At 43.9% G+C, this 21,445-nt stretch overlaps 1 protein-coding gene across 1 annotated transcript in view; it reads right to left on the bottom strand.

Annotated features, from left to right (window-relative positions):
• Window positions 1–263: 263 nt before the first annotated feature.
• LOC121282373 (chemokine-like protein TAFA-2) overlaps window positions 264–21,445 on the bottom strand; it is a 38,667-nt gene continuing 17,485 nt past the window's right edge. Inside the window, exons 4-5 of the mRNA XM_041196091.1 lie at window positions 2,028–2,261; window positions 264–395 (exon numbers count right to left, since the gene is read on the bottom strand). Of these exons, the coding sequence (XP_041052025.1) occupies window positions 264–395; window positions 2,028–2,261 (366 nt within the window). The remainder of the gene's footprint in view (window positions 396–2,027; window positions 2,262–21,445) is intronic.

Below are 21,445 nucleotides of genomic sequence, written 5' to 3'. Positions count from 1 at the left end.
ATTCTTGTTAGGCAAAAGAATCAAAGCTTATTGGGGGTAGATGGGAAGGTGGAACTCGAAATACAAACAGATCGGCCATGAACTTATTGAATGGTGGAGAAGGCTCGAGGGGCCGAATGGCCTACTCCTGCTCCTATTTCATATGTTCGTATGATATAACAACAACTTGCATTTAATTAGCACCTTTAAAGCAATAAAACATTCCAAGACAATTCACAGGAGTGATTATCAAACAACATTTGACACCGAACCACATTTGACATCTAGGTCACATTAACAAAAGCTCGGTCAAAGTGATAGATTTTAAGGAGCAATTTAAAGGAGCAGACAGGAGCGGAGAGGTTCAGGTAGGGAATTCCAGAGCTGAGAGCCCCAGTCAGCTGAAGGTATGGACACTAATATTAGAGCAATTAAAATCGGGGATGCTCAAGAGACCAGAATTGGTTTATTGCAGAGATTCTAACAGGTTGTAGGATGGGAGGAGGTTTCAGAGATAAGGAGGGGCTGAGACCATGGAAGTATTTGAAAACAAAGATGAGAATTTTAAAATAAGACATCAAACACATGCTGCCATGAAAAGAAATGGTGCTGTCAGAATAAACGAAGACTCCCATTCTTTCAGTTGGGAGCCACATTGAGTTAGAGACAGGTCAACACCACTGCCATGATGGTTCTCTGACGTGCTCCCGGCACAGGCAGGATGCCTGGAATACGCTGCTCATCCAGTGGGACAACACGGCTGAATTATTACTTTTCACTGTGCATTTTAGAACTGAATGTCTATAGCGCCTTGCATGATCTCAAGTAGCTGCGCAATAGCAATCTCCGAGAATCAACAATGTGATAACGACTAGATAATCTATTTATTTTACTGATGTCTTTTTTACTGGTGTTGGTTGAAGGACAAATATTTGCCCAGGACACCAGGGGGAACTCTCCCTCCCATCAGGGAAAACAGCGACGTCACTAATCTTTCCCTCTGCCACAATGTGAATAATTTCTAAATGAATTGTAAACTGTTTGGTAATCTCAGCTGACAGATACCTTTGTATGAGATTCTTCTGATTTCTGGCCAATCTGTTTGTTTTGGAACAACATCCTGAGGTCTGTTATGCAGACGCATTAGAAGTTCCTCTGCTAATCACATCCGCTGTGGGCTCTAGGCTAATGTCTCAATGCACAGTGAAAGTGATTATTAAACCAAACCTTGTCCAACCCCAGGGGCAGTAACTGAGCTTCATCGATGCCTTGCTTCACTGTTAACTAATGATTGACTGAGCACCTGAGTATCACTCTGCAGTCATGATTTCCAAACCACTGTTATATTAATATTCAACACTCATTCATGTTTTCAAATAATCCCCTCCCCTATCCCGGTAAGCTCCTTCAATGCTACAACCCTTCCAAAACTTAGCATTCCTCCAAATGTGGCCCCTTGCCCTTCCCTGATTTCCTCTGCACTACCATTGGCAGACCTGGGCCTAAGCTCTTGAATTCCTACCTTAAGCTGCCCTGTCTGGTGAACACTCTCTAGTGAAATGTCCCATGGCACTATTTTGAAGAAGAACAGGGGAGTTCTCTCCGGTATCTTGGACAATATTTATTGCTCAATCAACGTCACTAAAATAGATCATCTGGTCAATATTGCATTGCTGTTCTGAGGGCTTGCTGTGCACAAATTGGCTGCCGCTTTCTCTACATTAAAACAGTGCTACACTTCAAAAGCACTTCTGTAAAATGCTTTGGGATGTCTGATGTGAAAGGCACAATTTAACTGCATGATGTTACTGTTTCATTCCTCATCAAGGTCTTATGGCTGTTTCAAACATTTAACGATTTTTGGGGCTTTAAACCACCTGGTGGTGTTGTTTCCTCAACACTCTCTCTCAACACTCTTGTTCACAGCTAAAATGTAAATTCCCTTAAGTAACATAGAGTCCTAAGAGCTAAAATGCAATCCTTATATTTGTCATATATGGGTTCTCGTCATTGGTTTTCATTTGTTATTGAAGATGGTTGTTTCTTACATGCATGGAGTCATCTGGTGTGCATCCTGCAGTGGCTGTGAAGCCCGAATGAAGACCTCCATGGCTTTCCACAGTGTGCGCAAGGATGAATTGCCCAGTTTTGTTGGGACTGCTCGGTCTTTCTAGCTTGCCCTTTGTCCTTAGCTGCCTGTATTCTTTGCTGTTTGTAGGAAACAAGGCCATTACTTGACATTGCTCCCCAGGTAGTTCTTTCTTGTGCATTTTATTCCCAGTCTGTGGTGGACAATGGCACATTTACTGAGATTCACCTTCAAGGAGTCCTTGAACATTAATCTCATCCTACTTCACAGGCAGTGTCCAATTTTAAGTTATGAATAGGGGTTTTATCATCATATTAGTCATACATATTACATGTCCACTGCATCTGAGCTGGGCCCTAATGATGAGTGCTTTGATTCCAGATATTTCTGCTTTTTGAAGTACCTCAAGGTTAGGCATTTAGTCCTCCTTTTTGATGTGCACGATGTTCCAAATGCATTTCACGTGGAACCTGTCCAACTATGTCTGGAGTAGGCAGTCCACGTCTCACAGGCATATTGATAATGGTAAGTATTAACACAGCTTTATACGCAACAAATTTTGTTATAAGTTTGATACCTTTCTTCCTCCACATTCTCTTGCATAAAAGGGCAAATGCTGAGCTTGTTGTGGCAATTCTATTTGCAACCTCACTGTCAATACAGGCATTTCTGGAGATTGTGCTCCTAAGATAGATGAAGTTACCTACAGCCTTCAGGGTTGTGTCATTGAAAGTTAGAGTAGGTGTGGTGTGGTCAGAATTTGGTGGAGGTTGGTGGGATACCTCTGTCTTCCTTATGCTGATGGTTAGCCCATAATCATCAGCCATTTTTGAAAAACAGTCCATGAACCTTTGAAGACCTTACTCACAGTGTGACACAAAAGCACAGTCATTGGCAAACAGCACATATGAGTTAGCATGCACAGGATGAACAATGAACGCCCTATTCCCAATATATGGTTTTTGGGAATCATGTGACACATCTATTATTGCTCACTTATCCTTCGAAAAAGGTAGGGAATAGCATCAGAATGAAACTAATCAGCTCAGGCTAAATTATTGAATCAGTTTTATTTACAGACTAATTAATACAGAGAAGCAAAAAGACACAAACACATGCTAAAAGTACAATAACAAAATATTTTCATTAATATGGCACATTCAATGTAGCAAAGCATCACAAGGCACTTTAGAGGAGCGCTTTCAGAAAAAAAACAATTGTGATAAGGCTAAAGACCAAGGTATTGGAATAGATCTGGGATGCACTGTCTGATATTGTGCTGGAGACAGACTGTTATCTGAAACAGAAGAATGTGCAGGGTTACCGGGAGAAGGCAGGAGAATGGCACTAAGTGAATTTCTCATATGGGGAGCCAGGGAAGACAGGTCAAATGGCCTCCTTCTGCGCTGTAACAATTTTGTGATTCTATGATTAAAATCTTGGTCAAAGAAGTAGGATTTTACAACCTAAGGAGACATCCGCAATTTCTAATCTGCAAAATAACCAACAAAGGGCGAGAGTCCAAGTCCCGGAGACCTTTTCTGTAGTTTCTGAGCAACATTTCTGATGGAGGTTGTGTGGGAAGGTGCTCAATTACAGAATACGCCCCTCTGACCCCTTCAGGTATGGAGACTGAGGCAAACATAGAGCTACAGATCAAGATGTTACCGTTAAGTTATACACAAGTCCCTTCTTTGATGTCAGAACAGAGATCTTTGAACTTTTTCTCACTCAAAGCTCAGGCACGGAAAGCGTTAAGCACATTTAACACCAAAACTCTGCAAACCTAACAGAAGCTAGAAGGTGACCAACAAAATCTGCCACTTCACAGCCTCTCTAGTAGGGATAATAACTGGGGCCTCACTTGGGTCACACTATCAGATTGCAAAAAGCAGTTGAAATCCATTTCAATCCTCCATTATTGTTTCTAGTCAGGGATTTTCTGCTTTGCACGAATTGAATGGCAGACTGACCTCCACTTCCTGCCACAGACTGTGACCAGCTGACCTGACACTGGGGTGAGAGGAAAGTATGAGACTGACACTTAGTGACCATGGCAGAATCCAAGTCAGGGCCACAGGCACACACCCCTTTGTTTTGTTCATGAGAAGTGGACACTGCTAGCTAGGCCAGCATTTATTGCCCAACCCTAAATGCCCTTGAGAAGGTGGTGGTGAGCCGTCTTCTTGAACCGCTGTAATCCCTGTGGAGTGGGTACACCCGCCGTGCTGCTAGGGAGGGAGTTCCAGGATTTTGACCCAGCGACAGTGAAGGAACGGTGATATACTTCCAAGTCAGGATGGTGAGTGGCTTGGAGGTGGAACTTATCGCCTACTGTGATTGACCTTCCAGATGGTAAAAGTTGTGGGTTTGGAAGATATTGTTGAAGAGTGATACTCCTTCCTCCCAGCACCAAGTGGAGTATTTTCCGGTTAACTTTAAAGTTGAAACACGGTCTGGAGATGGGCGTGTGGGGACCAGTGGGAGGTCAGGCCATTGGTACAACTTGTCCTGCCTGGCAAACTTTTATGCCGTTCCTGCCCCTCTTTCTCTATAAATTGGGGAAATTCCCTTTGAGAAACCCATTTCTGGTAGTAATGGACCTGCACAGATTGAGGCATCAACAGACTGACGATCCTGAAAATCCATGTGGTGGAGAGAAAACAGGAAAATGGTGCAGTGGTAACCTAACAATGAGAGAAGCGTCTCACCATTGTCACTTGGGTGAAATCCCATATACCATATATCGGCAGCACTCCTGCACACCATCAGATGGGGGAGTGAAGACCAGTTGGCATGCGACACATGTGAAGATTGGGAAACAGCATGCAGAATGAAGGAATGTTGATCCCCTCCCCACCACCACCACCCACCGCCTCCCCCCCCCAACCCCCCCACCCCCCTTACACACAACGCTACCTGCCAATTTTAATATTACAATATTACAGCATTTACCTAATGCACTGCTATATACTGCATATATACTGCATTTTAATTTCTGGAAGCCAGACTTCAGCTTTGAGGAAATATGTTGATGATAAAATCCTAATCAGCAGCACACAAATTCACTATATGTGGAGTGTCATTATCGGTAATCATGCTACTATGAATACTGTGTACAGTTCTGTGGCAGTACAGTGAGGGTACTGCAGGTATCTATAGGATGTAGAAGAGACCAACCAGAATGGTTGAGGGGATGGTGGGATTGGATTATGTAAGTCTGGCATCCGCTCACTGGAAAACAGAAAGGTGAGGGGTGACATGATTACTGTTTTATTTGGATGCCTAAAGAATCTAGATAGTAGTGATTTGGTAATACAGAACTTGAGTATTGCTGGAAAAAGAGACACACTGTCAAAGCTTTTCATCTTGTACTCATCAAGACAGATTCGCAAGAATTGTAAAGGGAACAACAAATTATACTGCATGAGAAGAGTGTTCTGATTGGTTGACAACTGGACTCTGATTGGTAGAAGTGTTGCCATGGAGAAAGCACCAGGGAACAGTTAACTGCCAAGCTTTTTGTTTAAATTCAAACCAGGCCAGCCGATTCTGATTGGGCAAGGCATTGCCATGGGTTGATTCTGATTAGTCAAGAATGGGAAATGAACCAGGGAATGGCTGCCCCCAAGCTTTTGTTTAGGTGAAAAAGGCACAATGCTTGGACATGCTCCTTCTGCCTGAAAAGGACAGGGCCCTGAGTGTGAATATATATAGCTTCTAGCATGTGTAAGTAAGCCACGCTGCAAGCCCAACTGATAATTCTAAATTGGTTGTTAGTGTAATTCTTAGCACAATCAGAGTTGTTTAGCAAGTGCTGTCCAATCACGGAATCACATCTAATGTTGGACACTAAGTTTTGAATTTTGTAAGCACAGCTGGTTGGGTACGATCAGTACGTTGCCTGTTGCAAACAGCTGAAGAAACATGTCATTTGATACGATTAGCCAATCTTTGGGACATACAGCCTACATGCCTGGCATCACACCAATACTGAAATTCATACACCACTTTACTCATTTGTGTGATAGGCAGAACGTCCTTTTGGCTTGATGGCAGCATCCTGTTAGTGGCAAATACCACTCCAGTTGCTATTGCACAGTAACAGCGTGAAACAGCTAGTTCCACCTGTTGCTCAAATTTTTGAGATACTTTGCCCTTCCAGGGTAACCTGAGGTAGATTGGGCACCTTTCAGGGCCAAAAGCTGTGGCCTTAGACCTGTTCATGAATTTGTGTGATATATAGCGCAAAATTATCTGATCAGGGTAACCATTACCCCATGGGATGCCTGTGATGTGCCTTATTTCAGCATCAAGCTTGCATGGTGAGCAAATGGCTTGGGCCCTATTTACAAGGTTGCCAATAAGGCCAATCTTATAGCACATGGAACCATAGGAATCCCAACGACTGTATTGACCAGTGAAGGCAGGCTTGTGGTAGACAATAGTAGAGAACCCATTGGTAGATTTCTCAGCTGGTATGTTGAGGAAAGGGATCTCATTTGACTGCTCCATTTCAAAGGTGAATTTGAGCACAGGATCCCACAAAGGGCAATATGATAATGGCCAGATTACCTGATTTTTGTGATGTTGGTTAAGGAATAAATCTTGCTTAGGACAATGGGGATAACTCTGCTGATCCTGTTTGAAATAGTGCCATGTTGAGATCTTTCACGTATACTTGCAGAGGCAGATGGGATCTCCCCTGAAAGATGGCACCTCCGGCACTCCCTTAGTAACGGCACTGGAGTGTGACGCTGGTTTATGTGCTCAAGCCTGGAGTGGGTCGAACGCACAACCTTTGGAGACAGGAGTAATACCCATGGGTGCCATGGGTAGCATGACAATCAAGCCTGATTCTCTAATCACCTGAAATTTGCGCAAAAGCAATTTTCAGCAGAAACCTTGTCTGACTTTTTTCTCCCCATGTGCTTCACAGGGTCTCTGAAGCCTATGGGAACTGTCCCCCACTGACCCAACTAAATTGAGATGACCTAACACTGAAGGGGAAGAACACTGGGGACAAGCGATGAATTTGAACATCTCAGTTAGAAGGGAATCAAACAATGAAACAATTTCACTAATGCAAGAGACCATCTGGAATATTGTATAAAACTGAGCAACATTCATCCTACACAAAAACCTTGCCTATCGTAAATGTGTCTGTGACCTCTGCTGCATGATTTAGATATGCTTGTTCCATTTGAGGTTTTAGTCAGATTGCAGTGGGACTCCTGATGAGGGTGTACTTTGCCAAGGTTAACCTGGTAAGACTTATTAAAATCTGTTCCATTTGATTTACATCCCGGGATGCATAATGTGTTGTAAAATTCCTTAAACGCCTCATTAATTCCAATATAGTTTCACTCCCCTGACCCTATATCATTTTAACAAACTATTATATTTGACAGTTCTATTCTTCTGCTGTGCCCAGTAACCGCTTTCACCACCTTCTGCTCATATTCAAAGGTTTGCAGCTCTGCCTTGTCCTGTTTGACAACGACATGCGCGATGTTGAATTAAAGGGTCAAGGTCTCAGTGAAAAACATTGAAGCAACATCAAAATGGGAGAAGCCAAACGAGCAGACCAAGTGTTGTTGCAGAAATGACTCCTTGGCAATAATGTGGTGAAGAAGGAATTCCATTTCTGTAGCACCTTTAATGAAGGTCCCAAAGCACTGTACAGCAATGAAGTATTTATTGCAGTGCAGCCACTGTTCTAATGTAGGAAACATGAGAACCAATCTGTGAACAGCAAGACGCCACAAAAAGAAACCCTGAAATAAATAAACAAGCAATATATTTCAGTAATGCTGGTTGAGGGATAAACATTTGCTGGGAATTTTGCTGACCTTCTTCAAAAAGCAGGAATGGAATCTTTTACTTCTAAAGGAAAACAGTGCTTCAGTTTAAAGTTACATCCAAAAGGGGACACCTGCGACAGTGCAGCTACTTCCTCAGTGTTGCACTGAGAGTGTGAGTGGAGATTTGTTGCTCAGGTCTCTGGAGAGGAACTTGGACTCACAATCTTTTGAATCAGAGGGAAGAGAGATAGCCACTGAGTCACAGGCACCCAGAAGCCAGTCTCACCTTGGAAAGTTTGACCCTTTATATGTTCACTTAGGTCTGAGCATAATGAAACCCGGATTCAGCTGACCAGGAGCCCTTGGAAGTTTGGACAAGGCATGAATGGAAATGAAAATACTCACAAGATCTCATTCATAGTTTCTTGAAAAATTAGATAGGATACTATGCAATAATTGAACAGGATATTATGCATTCATGCAATGCGACAAAATTTGAAATGTAATCAAGAGGAAAGTTGCATTTCAAATACTGCTCATGACATGTAAGAAGAAATAATTATACTGAAAGTGCAGCAGGACTTGAGCTTGTAACTTAAGTGTTGATGAACCAAACATTCCCTTATTTTGCCTATGTAGCATTAACTACATTTCAACAACAATCCATTTGTGATGAAGTGCTTTGGATGGCCTAAGGATGTGAAAGGTGCTATATAAATGCACCCTATCCACCACTCATTCACTCCCTCTACCACTAGCACATAATGGCAGGAGTGTGTACCATCTACAAGATGCACGGCAGCAAATCACCAAAGAAACGTCCGCAGCAACTTCCAGACCGCTTTCACCTAGAAGGACAAGGGCAGCAAATGCATGGGGAACACCACCAAGCTCCCCTCCAAGCCACACACCATCCTGACTTGGAAATATATCACCATTCCTTCACTGTCGCTGGGTCAAAATCCTGGAACTCCCTTCCTAACAGCACTGTGGGTGTACCTACACCACATGGACTGCAGCAAGGTCCCTGCAGAAAAGAAGGTGGCTCACCACCATCTTCTGAAGGGCAGTTAGGGGTGAGTAACAAATTCTGGCCTTGACAGTGATGCTCACATCCTGTGAATAAAGATCTTTCTCCCTTGTTTTGTTGTAAGGAGGAGAATTGAAAATATATCAAATACTGAAGAAGGTAAGTGTTGTAGCTGCAAGAGTTCTCTTCTACAAATCCCCCATCCCAGGAGGTTTTAATCTTCAATAGTTTTTTTTTAAAGGGCCATGAAGATGGGCATTGCATTTTTCTACTCTAAAAATGAAGGAATATTTGCTCTGTTTTAAAGAAATCCTAAACCGAGATATTTGTTGGCAGCTAAATGGCCAATAGGAAAAGTGTTGTGCACACCTTCATCCCATGCCAGGAGAGTGTTGCTGCTGTATTGGTGCAGAATAGCAATAGGCTCCTGTATCAGGATTCAGACCAGGCCCCAATCCAGTAAGGCTGAATGGAGTCAGCAGCATACAGCCAATGAAGTATTTCTCTGAAGTGTAGTCATTTTTGTAATATTGGAGGTGCAGCACCAATTTGCCCACAGCAAGCTCCCACAAATGGCAATGTGATAAAGCCCCAGATAATCTGTCTAAGTGATACTGTTTGAGGGCTAAAATACTGGCCCAGACTCCAGGTAGAACTCCCCTGTACTTCTTTGAAATAGCACGTGGAATCTTTTATGTCCACCTGAGAGGGAAGATGGGGCTTCAGTTTAAAATAACATCCAAGATGCGAGACTTCTGCCAGTGCAGCACTCCTTCAGTACTGACCCTCTGACAGTGCAGCGCTCCCTCAGTACTGACCCTCTGACAGTGCAGTGCTCCCTCAGTACTGACCCTCTGACAGTGCAGCACGCACTCAGTACTGACCCTCTGACAGTGCAGCGCTCCCTCAGTACTGACCCTCTGACAGTGCAGCACGCACTCAGTACTGACCCTCTGACAGTGCAGTGCTCCCTCGGTACTGACCCTCTGACAGTGCAGCGCTCCCTCAGTACTGACCCCCTGACGGTGCAGTGCTCCCTCGGCACTGACCCTCTGACAGTGCAGTACTCCCTCAGTACTGACCCTCTGATGGTGCAGTGCTCACTTGGTACTGATCCTCTGACAGTGCAGCACTCACTCAGTACTGCACTGGAATTGTCAGTCTTGATTTGAGTACTCAGGTCTCTGGAATGGAATAAAAGCACAAAAACTGCGGACGCTGGAAATCCAAAACAAAAACAAAAATACCTGGAAAAACTCAGCAGGTCTGACAGCATCTGCGGAGAGGAACACAGTTAACGTTGCGAGTCCGTATGACTCCCTGGAATGGAACTTGAACCCACAGCCCAACCCACTGAACTACCACTTAATACTTTTTCAGAGTCACGCTGTAGTCTGTTCAATTCCTATTTAACCTGTCACTCCTCTACTACATTGAGAAGGTTATATTACAAAACACGGAAAAACCTGAACAATACTGAGGCTAGAAAGGCATGGAGAGGGTTTGATTCAATGATCCTAGTTGGCCTCAGTGTCCCTCAGCTCATACATCAGATATTGGCCAGGGTTCCTGCTCCAGACTGTGACCCAATGACCCCTGTGGTAAGTCCTCATATGTGGACATCAGCTGAGGAGATGAAATTGGGCTTGGATGTGAGGGTTCAGTGGCCCAATAGCCTGTTGCTATTCTGCACCCAGACTCATGTAAAAACAGCCACGCGTCGGGCTGGTAGCCCCTGAAACCTCCTGAAATCAGCTAGAGAAAAGACTTTGTTTATTTAAAAATGAAGAAACAGCCAGGCCATAATTTAGGAAAAGCGGAACAGGAGGAGGCCATTCAGCCCTTCAGCCTGCTTCTATTCAATTAAATCATGCTGATCCGTACCTTGGGCAGAATCTTATCAGTTGCAGAGAGATGGCTTTGAAGGGTGGGTAATTTCCGAAAGTACGTTGCACCCCTTGTCATCTCCCCGACACGATCCTGCTTCGGAGTGCCCTTGCCGGGTGCAGGGTTAGATCAACAGCCAATTAGAATCAATTAATTGCCCATGTAGGGGTAAATTGATGTTGCCAGGAACTTCCTGAGAGTGGACAGTCCCCCCGGCTGAGGCTGAAGGCCAGCAGGTACATGGAGGCAGTGGCAGGCTGGAAAGGTTCTTCAGTCCCCCCTTTTCCCATCAGAGCTGTGGAGTTCAGAGGCTCAGAACTGTAGCCACAGGTCAGCCTGAGGATAAACTTCCCCTCCACTACGGCAGCTGTGGGCACAGTATCTTTTGCTCCATTTAAAAGTCTTCAGAGGGTTCCTCCACCTTGAGGCACCCTCGTTATTGGTACATCAGCAGCTGCCAGCCACCCACAGCCTCGGGCGCTCCTGCAGAGCATGCCCGCCATACTAAATCAGATGGCGAATGCCCAAGCTGCCTGTTAATTGGCCACCATCGCACAAGCAGGCAGAATGCAAAAGCCATCGGGGTCAGGTCTCAGGAATGGCTCTAGGCCATTCTAGGCAGTGAGGTTCTGCACCTTAAATCCATTTACTCATCTTGGCTCAAGTATGCTTACTCAACCAAAACCTACCCATCTCGGTTTTGAAAGCTCCACGGGACCCCCAGTCTCGACAGCGATTTGGGAGAGGAAGAGTTCCAGATTTCCATTAACCTTTGTGTGAAGAAATGCTTCCTGACATCATCCTTATACAGCCTGGCTCTGATTTTCAAGTTATGCTCTCTCGTTCTGGACTCTTCCCACCAGAGGAATCAGTTCCTTTATATCCATCCTCCATCTTAAACACCTCAATTATATTACGCTTTGAATATTCTATATTTAAGGGAATACAAGCCTAGTCTATGAAACCTCATCATTTAACCCTTTCAGTCCAGTATGTTTTCTTGCTTTCAGAATGTTTCCAGAGCAGGCTGTGCATGATAGAGTTAAATAACTGCCCTGGAGCCAGTACTGTTAGTTGATTGTAAGGATGGTCTGTGATTGATGGGACTCTCAGAGTTTCCAAACTGCGAATGTGCAGTGTTACAGATCAGATACATACACAGCCCTTTGTGATTCCAATTCCAAGGCACTCATGTAAAATAATAATTAGAGCTCACATTTTTTTTTGATATTGCATATCAATAAGAGGCCTCATGTCCACAGAGGCTGCAGGCAAAGGAGAGATAACACAATACCAATCTAAATGTTTACTGGGGAATCTAACACGTTTGCAGGTTTGTTGAGCACAATGAGGGAAAGGAATTTAATCAAACATTCAGGACCATAACGTAGCTTTGAGATTTATGACCCTAACTGTAGAACCCTGCCCCAGGATTTAGCAACAGCTTATATTTCTATAGTGTCTTTAACATAATGATATACCCAAAAGCCCCTCACAGGAATGTTACAGAACAAAGTATGACGCTGAGTCAATAAAGAGATATTAGGTTAAATGATAAGGGCTTGGTCAAAAAGGCAGCTTTTAAGAAGTGTCTTAAAGGAGCAGAAGAGGTAGACAGGTGGAGAGGTGTAGGGAGTGAATTCCAAAGCTTCTCAAGGGCACTTAGGGATTGGCAATAAATGCTGTCCTGCCCAGTGATGCCCACATCCCAACATTGATGGAGTGATTAAAATCGGATATGTCCAAGAGGCCAGAATTAGATGAGTGCAGATATCTTAGAGGGTTGTGGGGCCGGGGGAGATTATACAGGTAGGGAAGGGTGGGGATGACAATTTTAAAATCAAAACTTTGCTTGGCTAGGAGCCAATGTAGGACTGGGGTTGTGGGACGAATGGGATTTGGTGCAACTTTTGGATAAGCTCAAGTTTTATGGAAGGTAAAATGTTGGAGACCATCCAAAAAGCATTGGAATAGTCAAACCTAGAGGTGACTATGGCATGAATGAAACTTTCAGCAGCTGATGAGCTGAGACAGGGGCACAGTCGACTTGTTACGGAAGTAGGAATAAGCGGTCTTACTAATGGTGCAAATATGATGTAAAAAAAGCCATCCAGGGATCAACTGGGGCACAATGGTTGTGATCAGACTGGCTTAATCTCAAACAGTTGCCAGGGAGAGGGATGGACTTGCTAGGTAGGGAAGTGAGTTTGAAGCGGGAACTGAAAACATTGATTTTAATTAGGGGAAATACCTGCTCACCCAGTACAGGATGTCGGAAAAGGAGGCTGATAATTTAAAAGGGTATTGTTAACTTTTTTCCTATTCACTCACGGGATGTGGGTGTCACCGGCTAGGCCAGCATTTATTGCTTATCCCTAATTGCCATTGAGAATGTGGAGGTGAGCTGCCTTCTTGAACCGCTGCAGTCCATGTGGTACAGGTACACCCACAGTGCTGTTACAGAGTTCCAGGATTATGACCCAGCGACAGTAAAGGAATTTCGAAGTCAGGATGGTGAGGGGCTTGGAGAGGAACTTCCAGGTGATGATGTTCCCATGTATCTGCTGCCCTTGTCCTTCTAGATGGTAGAGGTCACGGGTTTAGTAGGTGATGTCTAAGGAAACTTGGTGAGTCCTTGCAGTGCATCTTGTAGATGGTGCACACTGCTGCCACTGTGTGCCAGTGGTGGAGGGATGAATGTTTGTGGAAGAGGTGCCAATCAAGTGGGCTACTTTGTTCTGGATGGTGTCAAGCTTCTTGAGTGTTATGGGAGCTACACTCATCCAGGCAAGTGGGGAGTATTCCATCACACTCCTGACTTGTGCCTTGTGGATGGAGGACAGGCTTTGGGGAGTCAGGAGGTGAGTTACTCGCTGCAGGATTCCAAGCTTCTGACCTGCTCTTGTAGCCACAGTATTTATATGGCTAGCTGAGTTCAGTTTCTGTTCAATGGTAACCCCCCAGGAGTTGATAGTGGGGGATTCAATAATGGTAATGCCATTGAATGTCAAGGGGCAATGGTTAGATTCTCTCTTGTTGGAGATGATCATTGCCTAGCACTTGTGTGGTGCGAATGTTACTTGCCACTTGTCAGCCCAAGCCTGGATATTGTCGAGGTCTTGCTGCATTTGAACTTGGACTGCTTCAGTATCTGAGGAATCGTGAATGGTGCGGAAAATTGTGCATTCATCAGTGAACATCCCCATTTCTGACCTTATGTTGGAAGGAAAGTCATTGATGAAGCAGCTGAAGATGGTTGGGTCAAGGACACTACCCTAGGGAACTCTTGCAGTGATGTCCTGGAACTGAGATGACTGACCTCCAACAACCACAACCATCTTCCTTTGTGCTAGGTATAACTCCAACCAGTGGGGAGTTTCCCCTGATTTCCATTGACTCCAGTTTTGCTGGGGCTCCTTGATACCACACTCTGTAAATGCTGCCCTGATGTCAAGAGCAGTCACCTCACCCTACCCCAGGATTTCAGCTCTTTTGTTCATGCTTGAACCAAGGCTGTAATGAGGTCAGGAGCTGAGTGGCCCTAGTGGAAATTTGGCATTAGTGAGCAGATTATTGTTAAGCAAGTGCCACTTGGTAGCACTGTTGAAGACCCCTTCTATTACTTTACTGATGATGGAGAGTCAACTGATGAGGCGGTAATTGGCCAGGTTAAATTTGTCCTGCTTTTTGTGTACAGGACATATCTGGGAAATTTTCCACATAACCGGGTAGATGCCAGTGTTGTAGCTATACTGGAATAGCTTGGCTCGGGATGCAGCAAGCTCTGGAACACAAGTCTTCAGTACTATTATCAGAATACTGTGGGGGCCCATAGCCTTTGCAGTATCCAGTGCCTTCAGCCATTTCTTGATATCATGTGGAGTGAATTGAATTGGCTGAAGACTGGAATCTGTGATGCTGGAGACCTCCGGAGGAGGACAAGATGGATCATCCACTCGGTGCTTCTGGCTGAAGATTGTAGCAAATGCTTCAGGCTTATCTTTTGCATTGATGTGCCGGGTTCCCCATCATTGAGGATGGGGATATTTGTGGAGCCTCCTCCTCCAATGAGTTGTCTAATTGCCCGCCACCATTCACGACTGGATGTGGCAGGACTGCAGAGCTTAGATCTGATCTGCTGGTTGTGGGATCGCTTAGCTCTGTCTATCACTTGCTGCTTATGCTGTTTAGCACACAAGTGTTGCCGCTTCATCAGGTTGACATCTCATTTTAGGAATGGCTGGTGCTGCTCCTGGCATGTCCTCCTGTACTCTTCATTAAACCAGGGTTGATCCCTTGGCTTGATGGTAATGATAGAGAGGGGGATATGCCGGGCCATAAAGTTACAATTGTGGTCGAGTACAATTCTGCTGCTGCTGATGGCCCACAGCGCCTTATGGATGCCCAGTCTTGAGTTGCTAGATCTGTTTGAAATCTATTCCATTTAGCATGGTGGTAGTGTCATACAACAAGATGGAGGGTATCCTCAATATGAAGGTGAGACTTCATCTCCACTATGACTGTGGGGATGGTCAATCCTATCGATACTGTCATCGACAGATGCAGGCAAGTTGGAAAGTTATGGTCAAGTATGTTTTTCCCTCTTGTTGGTTCCCTCACCACCTGCCGCAGACCCAGTCTAGCAGTTATGTCCTTTAGGTCCCGGCCAGCTCGGTCAGCAGTGGTGCTACTGAGCCACTCTTGGTGATAGACATTGAAGACCCCACCCAAAGTACTTTCTGCATCCTTGCCACCCTCAGTGCTTCCTCCAAATGGTGTTCAACACGGAGGAGCACTGATTCGTCAGCTGAGGGAGGGCGGTACGTGGTAATCAGCAGGAGGTTTCCTTGACTATTAGAGGTTATCTGGTCATTTTTACATTGCTGCTTATAGGAGCTAGCTGAGTGCCAACTGACAGCTGCATTCCCAACATTACAACATTGGCTGTAAAGTGTGCTTTGGGATGTCCCGAGGTGGTGAAGTTCTTCCTTTTCTTCAGAGACAGGAAATGGGAAAAGCAAATTGATCCCAGCAATTGACTCTCAAATTCAGCAGGATGTAATCTGAATATTATCCCTGCCTGCTCCAGGGAGCTGTTTGAAAAGAAACTGATAAGTGGTACGGAACCTGCTCTGATCAGTATTGCTCATCTAGTTTCAAGCATCTTCTTGCTTCACAGTGTGATCTCGGTACCACCTCTACTTTATCCACAGTTCAATAAAACTCTTCTGTCGGCACTACAGCTAACCTGTAGAGAGGGAGTTGGCTTATTGATTACATGAATCATAAGCTGATGGTTTGTTATGTTGAACACTCAGAATTTTGTCCATTCTTGATTAGAATATCACTGACTTCATGTAGTACCAAGTGGTAGCTTTGATGTGCAACGTGAGTAGATTTTCAACAGCATTTGGGAATTTGAAAAAGTAAGTGTCCTTTATCCCGAAGTAATGTAACTATAGGACAGGAACCGAGGAACCAGAAACAAACCAACACTAGAACAATCTTCATTCTCCAGAAACCAAAGTATAGGAAAAGAACAAAAGTGAACTCCCTGTTAGCACAGCGTGAACTGTGAATTGCCTCAGGTTACAGGTTGATTTGGGATGCTCTGCCGTTAGCCTTATGAAAGTGACAGCTCGTCCTCAGCCTCTCTGTGAATTTTGTGAAATTGCTGCATTTGCACTTTAAGTGCCAACTAAGCTCAGCATAGAAAGTTAGGGCTGATACTTAAGGGCCCTTTTAATGATAACTTACATTCATGCAATGCCACTTAACCTCCAGCCCAAAAAGGGAACAATTAAAATGGTGAAGTCTCATTGCTGCAGTTAGTATACCCTTCCTAGAGATTTTTTAAAATTTAGATTTTAATTTGTTTTCTTCTTTTCCTTTTCTGTCACTTTTCTCTCTCTCTCTTCACCCAATCTTTCTTTTCCTCTCTTTATTTCTCTCCCTGTACCTGATTTGAATCTAATCTCATTGGCTTCTTTGTTGTTCCTCTCTTTCTCAATCCTTAATTCTCTTGGTTAAGGAGATTGACTGTTCGTCCTGTCATTCATGGTGGCCACAGATGCTCCTGTTGCCGTCACCGTGCCATTATCAGCTCGCAGTCTCAGCAATGTGAAGGGCAAAATCATTTTTCAGGTAAACAGTGAGGAAATAAAGTCTAACTAACTTTGGAGAAATGCTGCAAGATGCCCCGCTCCAGGGAATTCTGGACTATTGTTTGACATTTTATATTTAACCCATTTTAGTCCCTCAGCAATTGAGTCATTAGCAACACAAAATGTTGTATTCCACCAAATGATACAACTTATCATTCCCCCAGTTGTGACTTCATGATTTGGAGTACAGCACCTCCAGCTGCTTGGCTTTAGGACAGGTCACAAATGCCCTTTGACCTTGTTGTGTTGCATAGATCTATTTCGCTGAGAGAGAAAAACATTCAAATAGCTCACAGAAATAATAAATATTTATGCCGCAGATTGTTGAGCATGTTAAAGGCTTGCTAAGAATGGCTAACAGCTGGATCTCAACAAAGGAAATACAGGACAGTGTTTTCTTCCAAAGCTCTGGAATTCCCTCCCTAAGCCCTCCATATCTGTTGCTTCTTTAAGGATAACCCATCTTTTTGACCATGTTTTCAGTAATTCCTCCCAACATCTCCTTCATTGACCCAATGCCTATTTTTGTTTTATTACATTCCTGCAAAGCGCCTGGGGCCATTTTGAGACATTTATCATTCATAACCCTCCACACTGAAGCCAAAAACTATCCAACATTCTGCCACTGTTGAGGTGCCTTATTCCCTTCCAGAAGGACTGATCAAATATCAAGCAAATATCATCTATTGGTATCAAAATCTCAGGCAGAATTATCATGATTTTAAACTTGATGTTTCTGATTCCTACTCGGTAATGACAGGAACTTGCATTCATAAAGCGCTTTTAACATGGTAAAATGTCCCAAGGCGTGAACAATCCCACCCAACTGAATGGTGAGGGAGAGGTGTCAGAGATGGATGGTGTGATCAACCATTTCAAAGGCTGTACACAGGTCAGGAAGGATGAGGGGGGGATCATTCTCTATGGTCAGAGTCACATAGAATGTCAATCATGATTTTGATAAGAGCCAATTCTGTGGCAGTTGAGGAAACAACTAGAGTTCAGAGCCACAGATCTTTGCCCAACAAGTCTGATCAGAGAGCAATTTTAACTTAACAAGCCGGGTGAGAAATCGACAGCAATAAATTTAAAACACAAGGCATTCTCTTTATCGACATGAACCTGTATTAACTCTGAATTTGTACAGTTATTATACAATCTAACCGGGGGGATTACAGAAGGTCACAAGATCTGGTTAATTTTCACTACTCAATCTTGTCTACAGAGTCACCAGGAGCCAATCAGGAGGCCCATTATAAAAACGCAGAAGAGGCATTGCTGCAATATCAGTAATGGAGCAATTGGAGGAGGGAGTGAGGATATCAGATCCAGAAACAGCAGTGATCCCAGAAACCATGTGACAGTAAAACCAGTCTTACTGTTGGTGAGTAAAGCCTTCTGAGGAAGAAGATGGATTGGACCCAGTCAGGTGCAGCAACAGGCAATTCTCAAGTCACTTTAACACCTGTGCAATGATGCTGGCCATCTACTCAACTCCCACAAGACATCTTGGCTTTCAAACATTACTACTCGCTGTCACATTCACCCATCCTGTGGATTTAGGAAATATTACAGTTCAGTCACACTGTCTGCCATGGTTATCAATGGCTGCTCCAGAGTTTTGCCTGCCTCAAGCAGCTCAAAACAAAAGGACTGTGTTTTGCTGGCTGGAATTGGATGGAAAGAGGCAAAAATCCAAGCTTTTGTTGGAATAAGTCAGGTAAACTTCTTCTTTACTTTTGAAGGTGACTTAACATCTTGAAGACCACAGCTCTTATTCATACTGAGATGCCTTGAAGAAGTTGCTGGGCAGGGCAATTGGACAGGGGAGCATTGTCCCTTTATGACAAAGGTGGAGAGGAGGGGTGTCCCTCTTAAGTCAGGCTTCAGTGCGCTGGAAGGAAGTTGAACTTTCAGCACAAGCAATGTCCATTCCCCTGGCATATGTCACTAAGAGGAGTACATCGCAGCCTTTATCCTCTTCAGCGTCCCAGTGTTCACCCATCAATAGAATCCCTCCGATGCATCCTTTTCTCCCGTGTAGTGTCTCAGGTGCCCTCATTATATCTGATGTTCCTTTGGGAGCTGAGGCGATTCCCATTCGGACAAAAGCAGCTGCTTGGGAACAAACTATAAGTCAGGTTAACCGGTCCAATCTGTGGAGCCCTCAGTTGAAAGATGGAACACTTTTCAGCTTTTAAAAAATAAAACACTGCCTCCCGTATTCCCAAAGGACTATCGAGTGACCTGGAATACAACAAGAGTGAACAGATAAATCAATGGGATACAGTAGCTAATCACTATGAAGCAGTCCGATATGCTGGGGGCTCCAGCACTAACCCTCTGGCCCACAAGTTCTAGTTGAGCTGGTAACATCACCATCACAGTTCGTCTAACTGGTTTGAATCAAGAGGTCCCATGTGCTAAATGTCTAAGAACCACTGCCCCATCTACCAGTTCAAACACTTCTACAGAATATCTTACTAACAAGGGTCACACATCAATACTACATGGAATTACAAAGAACTTACAATACAGAAACAGGCCTTTCAGCCCAATTGTTCTAGGCCAGTGTTTAAGCTCCACATGAGCCTTCTCCTATCCTACTTCACCTCACCCTATCAACATTCCTTTCTCCCTCATGTGTTTATCTAACTTCCCCTCAAATACATTTTTGTTATTTGTCTCAAACATCAATGTGGTAGTAAGTTCCACATTCTCAGCACTCTTTGGGTGGAGTCATTTCTCCTGAATTCCTTATAGGAATTAACTGGAGCTTTATAACATGTATGACTCATATTTTTGGATCCTCCTACAATTGGAAACATCTTCCCTATGAATATCCTATCAAAACTTTTCATAATTTTAAAGACCTCTATTGGGTCACCCCTCGGTCTTCTCTCTTCTAAAGATAAGTAGTTAGACTGTCCATGGCTAAAAAAAGGGGACAAAGTTTGATAATACACTAATTTTATTTCTCACATCCATTAACTCCACTCATTATCAAATAACTGTTCATCTCCCCGTTGAACTCACCAACAGTTTCCCCAAATTGTTCCCCTTTAAGAAGGTGAGAGGTTCAAGCTCCAGTACAAGGTTTGAGTACATAACCCAGGCTGACCCTTCAGTGCAGTGCTGAGGGAGCATTGCACTGTTGGAAGTCTCAAATAAGGTGTTTCCCAAATAAGATGTTAAACCAAGGCCCAGTGTGCCAATCTAGTGAACATTAAAGATCCCGGGCAATATTGTGAAGAAGAGTAAGGAGATTATCTTTTGCATCCCAGTCAGAATTTATTCCTTTACCCTACTACAGTAAACAGATTCATACAAACATACATACGAACATACAAACAAGGAGCAGGAGTAGGCTATTGAGCCCCTCGAGCCTGCTCCCCCATTTAATAATATCATGGCTCATCTGATAGTAACCTGAAATCTACATCCCACCTACCTTGATAACCTATCACCCCCTTGCTTACCAAGAATCTATCCACTTCTGACTTAAAAATATTCAAAGACTCTGCTTCCATCGCCTTTTCAGGAAGAGAGTTCCAAAGTCTCATGACACTCTGAGAGAAAATATTTCACTTCATCTCCGTTTTAAATGGGCGACCCCTTGTGTTAAAACAGTGACCCCCGGTTCTAGATTCTCCCACAAGAAGAAACGTCATCCCCACATCCACCCTGTCAAGACCCCTCAGGATCTTACATGTTTCAATCAAATCACCTCTCACTCTTCTAAACTCCATTGGATACAAGCCTAGTCTGTCCAACCTTTCCTCATAAGACAAACCATCCATTCCAGGTATTAGTCTGGTAAACCTTCTCTGAGCTTCTTCCAACGCATTTGCATCATTCCTTAAATAAGGTGACCAATACTGTACACAGTACTCCAAATGTGGTGTCACAAGTGCCCTGCACAACTGAAGCATAACCTCCCTACTTTTGTAATCAATTCCCCTCGCACTAAACGATAACATTCTATTAGCTTTCCTAGTACTTGCTGTACCTGCATACTAGCCTTTTGTGATTCATTCACTAGGACGCCCAGATTCCTCTGCACCTCAGAGCTCTGCAATCTCTCAACATTTAGATATGCTTCTTTTTTATTTTTCCTGCCAAAATGGACAATTCATCGATCATGTACTTCATTGCTGGTTGTGGGATCTTGCTGTGCTCAGATTGGTTGCTGCATTCTCTACAACAGGTGACCAAACTATCGAAAAGCACTTCATTGGTTGAGAAGCACTTTGGGACATCCTGAGGTTGTGGAAGGCGCTCTATAAGTCCAAGGTCCTTCTTAGTGAGTTTGAATGAAGAGTATCTCCACAGACACAAACTAACTGAACAGTTTAGCCACGCTACTGATTCTCAACCCAAAAGGTGCACACGGGATTGCAAATTACTCTTCAGTCGGTCACCACAGGACACAGATAAGATAATTGTCAAAAGGACCAGAAGTGACTTGAGGGAAAACCATGGTACACAGTGA

This window comes from Carcharodon carcharias, chromosome 9 (genome assembly GCF_017639515.1).
Source record: "Carcharodon carcharias isolate sCarCar2 chromosome 9, sCarCar2.pri, whole genome shotgun sequence".
In the NCBI taxonomy this organism is placed as follows: Eukaryota; Metazoa; Chordata; class Chondrichthyes; order Lamniformes; family Lamnidae; genus Carcharodon; species Carcharodon carcharias.
The sequence above is the reverse complement of the archived record's forward strand: the minus strand, read 5'-3'. Positions and strand labels throughout refer to the sequence as shown.